Below are 6,232 nucleotides of genomic sequence, written 5' to 3'. Positions count from 1 at the left end.
TTTTTCAGAAAAAGAAAAAATGCTGGATCAGTAGGATACGTGCTACATGTATGAGGCACTTATTAATGATTTTCATTAGAGAATCTGGAGCACTCATTCTCTGCCAGCTTGTGTGGTGTTCCCATCATCTCTCTTTAAGGCTAGCAGGTGTTCAGCATCCATGTCTTCAGCAAAATTTGTCCCTTGAGTAAGATGTCTGATGTCTAATTAAATCCTTCCTGGAGGCAGAAGGAAGGTCTCTGTGTAGGCTGGTGCCACTGGGCACAGTTTCTAGGGAAGCTCCATGGTGATGAGTTGAACTTGGAGTTGTTGGGGTGTAGGCGGAGCAGGCTGCAGAGGGGGGTGGTCCTGGGCCATGTGTTTGGGGGGGGCTGGCCTCAGCTCCCCTTTCTGCACCTGCAGGCCCCTCTGAGGGGGGTCGTGTTGAACCTGACTGAAACAGCTCAGCGGAGCTTGCGTTAAAAATTGTCACTGATGTGTGTTGTGTCAGTGACGCCAAATGCACTTTTAAAAATGGTGAGAGGCTGTTGCTGTTACAAACCTATGTTTACCGTATTCCAGTGCTGACAAGGGGGGTCCTGCAGGAACCTGCTGCTGCAAGGTCAAGGTAAGACTGTGGTTTTGCAGCCAGTGCAGCAACTGGTGTGGTTTGCTTTTGCTCTACAGGAGGCAGTTCAGCGGTAGTAAACATGAGCATGCTCTTATCATTTTGCTGCTGTTGCCTTAGCGCTCCCAGCTGATGCCCTGACGGCAGGATGCTTGTCCTGCCACAACCGGAATCCCCTCACGTCCTGAAGTTACTCTGGGAGGAAGCTGGGAGTTACTCTCTGGCCTCTGCCACTGCTCTTAGTTTCAGCATGCACTTTCCTTGCCATTCACTGTGCTCGGATGAGCCATGAAATCCTACTTGATGGGTGCTGTGCAAGCCTGGTTAACAGCTCTGCAGAACAGGGATCAGGAGGAAACAGGGCTGTCTGTGTCCAATTTGCCACGTGCATGGCTGTGCTGGGCCGCGTCCGCTTCCCCCACAGCAGTGATGTGTGTTTGTAAAGCAACATGAAGCAGACGGGTTTTAGGCCAGCGGCAGCCAAGGGCAGGCTCTTCCCGTGCCCGGCGGAGTCCTGAACTGCTGGAGCAGAGCTCACTCCCCCACTGCACTCGTGGCTGCTTGAGGCTTCTCATAACTTTGGTGAGTGGGCTGCTAAAAGGCCAAATTCCTTGTGGGTTTTGAGCCGAGTTTTTACTCAAGTAAAAAATTGGTACTGACACCGTAAATGCTAAACAAATCTCATACCAATGCTGGTTTTCATGATATTTAAATATTTATTTAAATTTAAAAATACTTTTCATGGCACCAATGATTTTATGCTAACTAAGATATTGAATATGTAGAAAAAGGTACATTTTGAAGGAAGAATGTAACTTACAGTATTTGGCACATGAAAGGTTAATTTCTAGATTCTTTTTTTTATGAAAACTAAGAAATTCACATTTTCAGGTATTTTACCGTCTACTGCTTAAAGATGCAGTATGCTATTACGAGATATTTTTTTTTCTGATATAAGAACCTATGGAAACAACATTTTAATATAAAGACAGGTAAAACTAACAGGTAGTGAAACACAAGACGTAATATGGAACGTACAGGAAAAACATACAATGAAAAATCACCAGTTCTCGTGGTTTTGCAGTAAAACGCTGGGTGAAAACTGCAGAGGTAAACTAGGTCTGGCATTTATCGCTATTCTAGAGTAAGCCGATGTAGAACGTTTCCAAGGTCAGTACTTAGAGGCTGCACTTTGTTTGGAAGGAAGATGTCTCATGTACAGGGCGCGCGGGGCCGGGCGCCTCACTGGCGGACGGGGCTGTGCTGTTAGACATCACGCAGTACATCAGCAGTGAGGAGGAGGGAACACTGCATCTTTAACCCGGGGCGAAAAACGTCAGGTTCAGGACTACCACGCACTGCATAGAAACACCATTAACTACGGACTGAGGTAGGAACACTACACTAAGAGTTAATTTTGCTATGTTGCATAAAACAGGATTATCATGTAAAAATCGATCCTCTGTCTCCTGGCAGCACTCATAAGGGCTTCTGCCTGCTCAAGAGTTAGGGGCTGTACGCCAAACCCTCCTCAGCCCTTGTGCTGTAAGCGGGCGGCCATGGCTGCGTCCTCAGCGGCGAGACACAACGGCTTCGGTCTTTATTCCCCCCTGCCCCCCGACAGACAGTAGTTAAACGGGACCTCTCTCTTTATTGCAGTGACAAACAATCCAAGTCTGGCCAACTTGTTGTGGTGCTGGATCAACCAACGTCATCGTCATGCTCCTTCGCCAGGTGCCAGCTGAGTGGGTCCGGACCGGGTGGGAGCCAGCCTCGGCGGGGAGCGGCGCTCGCGCGCACATGTGGTAATGGATGGTGGGATGCTCAGAGACAAGAACATGGAAATCAGGCTTTTTAAAACTGCAGTTATGGCCCCAGCTTACGTAAAATCTCTCCCTGAGATGAAATAAAACTTGCTCACCTTGTTTTCACCTTTTTTTGTTATGTATGTCCAACTTCTCAATCAAAACTGAACAGAACTGGCTTTTATTGCTCCCTGTGTAAATAGACTGCTGCTTCCCAGGTAACTGAAGGTCCCGGTGGTTATGTCACAAGTACAATGAGTTGGTTTTATTGATTTTTGCTTAAGAACAGATAGGTCTAATGGTTGTCCATTGGCTTGTTCAGTGTCACCTCCGCTCCTGTAGTTCTGTTCTTTTATCTTCAGAAAAGTCACAAAATTATAGCTCCTTTCTCTATTCCAAAACTAGCAATGGGTTAATCTGGTGTTAGGCTTCCAGGCTACAAAAGCGTTTACTCTTAAACCATTTGCTCAACGTGAACCGCTTGGTACAGTGCACCATGGTCACCCAGTCCATAAAGTAAAAAAAGACTTGATTAGATTTGATAACAAAATAGCATTTTGTTGTTAAAATAGACCTTGAAACAGTCTCTCTTTTTTTTTTAGGTTTTTTTTTGTTGGTTTTTTTTTTGTACAAAACAGGTACGACTTTCGGACGCTAAAGGTCTTCCTAATAAATCCAACACGGTCACTACCAGCTATGTGCCCAGGCTCGGCCGAGGGTGCCTGGTGTGCTCTCGCCTGCCTGTGCTCTCCCTGCCCTCGGGAGCACCGATGCTTCAAGGCTTAGAAAAAGTGACGAAAGGCTGAGTCTGCAGCGCAGGGCGAGGGTTCCCATCCACGGGGTGATTGCTGTGCCGTGGGGAGCCGGCTACCGCACCCGCCCGGGAGTGGGGGGGAACTGGGGCATCCCCCGATGATAGCATCATGCCACACATCGCCGTGTAGGAGACTCCGGTTAGCAGGGAGGGATTTCTGCAAAGCGGTACTTGGAAGGTAGTGGTGGTGGTGGTGGTGGTGTGCACAGTGGTGGATTTAATAACGTAACAGTACACGAGTGTTTAAATTAATACTCAGTAGCACCATTGCTAAAGCTCCTGCATAATACAGCATCGCAAGCCTCCCGGCCGATGCTCGTACAATGATGGGTGGGGCAACAGTAAAATAAATTCCTCTCTTTGCTCGGTGCTTCCGAAGTCGTACGCGCGTCTGTGAGAATCGGAACGGTAAAGTGTTGTGCGGGCTCCGGGGGTGGGAGCAGCGCGGCTGAGCGCGGGGAGGAGGAGGCCCCGGGGGGCTGCGCCCACCCCCGTCTTCCTCCCGGAAAGCCGCCTCCTCGGCCGCGCCGTGCTCTGGGTCGGGAAGGGAGGATTAGTGTGTGTGCCGAAGGCGCCCCGGCGGGTCCCGCGCGCGGGGGACGGCGGCAGGTCTCTCCCCAGGCCCCCGGCTAGTTACGTGGCGACTCCTGCCTTCAGGTGTCAATGAGCAGGTTTACCACGGCACGGACTTTGCAGGCAAACCATCGCCTGAGGGGACAAAAGTATTGGTAATGGAACTGCTCGAACTCGGGGGTCTGGCGGATATCACGGAAAAAGGCAGTGTCAAGGTCGGACTCGGTAAGGACGATCAGGAGGAGGAGCAAAACAAAGAGGAGTCCAACTGTCACAAGGAGCAAACGGAGGACACTTAAAACAAACTTATTCACCTGTTCCGCCTGCGCCGCCCCCAGGCCGCCGGCGCCCGGGCACAGGGCCCGCAGCTCGCCGCCCGCCTCCTCCGCCTCGGCCGCCGCCGGCGTGCCGGCCTCTGACTCCTTCTCCTCCTCGATGCTGCACGGGGCCCCGTTCGCCTGCCGCGAGAGCAGCATCAGCTCCAGGCTGTGCTCGGCCACCGGCGTGGGCAGCACGCTGTCCGCCGGGCTGTAGTTCTCGTCGGCGATGACGGCTACCCGCTCACTGCTCTCGGCGCGGCCGCTCCGGCCGGGGGCCGTGAAGGCGTCGCCGTGGGAGGCCGAGCGCACCGGGGTCGAGTGGGCACTGTCGCGCAGAGACTCCAGGCCTTGGGGGGGACAGAAAAGGGGGATGCTCAGTGGTGCCGGGGGCGTGGAAACTCTCCCCCTAGCCCGGCACTGCCCCCAGCCCCACGTACCCCCACGGGGCCAGGGCGTGCCTGCCTCGGTTTGCTTTTTTTGTGGTTGTTTTTGGTCCCTCAGGGCCAGCAGCCGCGGCCCAGCGCCCAGCCGGAGCCCACGGCGGCCCCTTCTCTGCAGCTTGTGACTGCAACGGTGACGCTACCACCTGCGTGACTTGTCGCTGTCACCGACAGCCGCTGGCTGTCAGTCTGGACTGCAGGCAGGGGCCTGGGCTTGTCGTCAATCGATCACAAACACATCCGTGTGCTGTAACTGCTCTGAGGTGACAGCCCCCCCCAGAAGCCGCCCGCAGCGTGCTTGAGGCCCCTCTGCTGTCGGCACCGCCAACCCCAACCGCGGGCAGGCTGCCTGCGCTACCGAGATGCAGGCAGGGATGAGCTGGGAAGAGTGGCTGTAGCGGGGCAGGGATGGGGCGGGGGGAAGACAGACACCCCAAGGGGTCCATGCTGGGGCAGCCGGTGAGTCCCTGCTGGCCCCGAGCTGGGGACCGGGGGCGAGCTCTCCCTGTGGCACCCCTGGAGACAGCCGAGCCTGCTGCAGCCGATGGGGCAATCCTTATGGATTTACCTCCTGGCCGGCACAGCCTCGCCCCTCGACAAAAAGAGGCGCAGTGAGGTCCCGACCAAGCTGGAGCCCTGTGCGGGCACCATGCCCGACCCCGCTGTCGACAGCATCTGCCTGCCTGCCTTGAGGTGATGAATTAAAAGACGACCTCAGGATGGCAGGTGAGGAAAGCGAGGGCTGCACCTATCTGGCAGGGAGATGTCCCGGGGCTGCAGCCCCCTCACACGCGGGAGACTTCCCCGCAGAGCAGGCTGTAAGTCAGTCAGACCAGAGTCACCGACAGTTCTGATTTCTATTGATTCACTACAAAAAAAATGTTTTACACACAAACATGGGAACAAGAGCCGCATGAAGAGCTGTGTGCCAGCCCGGCCAGCCGCATACACAGTTGAGCTAGAGTTACAGCCGGGCTGCCCTTTGCGCCAAGGCTGAGCATGGCGGGCAGGACGAGGGGAACTCCTTCTCTCCACCAACTAACTCCCCCCCCGCCCCCCAAATTCCAAGAAACCCCACAAGCGCGGGACTTGTTTCTTGCAGTTTTCACAGCAAGAGGGCAGGCGATGGGGGGTAGGCACCGATTCTGCCGTCACAGCGTGCCGTGCCTCGGGGAGGGTTTCTGAAGGCAGTGGTGGCCAGGACCAGCGGGTCCCCAGTGCCACCCCGCAGCTGGCTGCAAGGGGGACAGGGCCGGACATTTCCCCTGGTGGGGAGGTCACAGCACAACAAAGCACCATGGCACAGTGTCACCAGTTGCCCTGGCCCCGCACACTGCCGAAGGGTGAAGTGAAGAGCCCAGAGCCTGTCCTGCCTGCATTCCCCGGGGCTTTGCAACCTCGTGCTTGTAAATACTCCCTGGATGCCTCTGGATCAGCTCAGCTTAACATACGTGCCACCACGGGCACTGAGTGTGAGCGGCAGCTGAGGCGATAAGCACAGCCAAGGAATAAACATGTTCTCACCCCGACAGCTATGTTTTCTCGTGTGTCGCAAAGCTCATATGAACATCCTCTTGCTGCACCTGCTGTGTTCCTGACGGGCACCCACCAGGGCAGGCAGCAACTCGGCTCCCAGGGAGGACAGCCGATGTCAGGGGGTCCCCTGCTCATCA

General features: G+C 54.7%; 1 protein-coding gene across 3 annotated transcripts in view; it reads right to left on the bottom strand.

The window, feature by feature from the left end:
• Nucleotides 1-1,303: 1,303 nt before the first annotated feature.
• Nucleotides 1,304-6,232, bottom strand: part of FRMD5 (FERM domain containing 5) — a 118,513-nt gene continuing 113,584 nt past the window's right edge. For 2 of the 3 annotated variants that reach the window (XM_030013878.2, XM_030013880.2), the window contains exon 14: nt 1,304-4,466. In XM_030013878.2, the coding sequence (XP_029869738.1) occupies nt 3,880-4,466 (587 nt within the window). In that variant the 3' untranslated portion in view covers nt 1,304-3,879. The remainder of the gene's footprint in view (nt 4,467-6,232) is intronic. The other variant, XM_030013879.2, reaches the window with a different exon arrangement.

This window comes from Aquila chrysaetos, chromosome 5 (genome assembly GCF_900496995.4).
Source record: "Aquila chrysaetos chrysaetos chromosome 5, bAquChr1.4, whole genome shotgun sequence".
In the NCBI taxonomy this organism is placed as follows: Eukaryota; Metazoa; Chordata; class Aves; order Accipitriformes; family Accipitridae; genus Aquila; species Aquila chrysaetos.
Note: the sequence above shows the minus strand (reverse complement) of the source record. Positions and strands in the feature narration are given on the sequence as shown.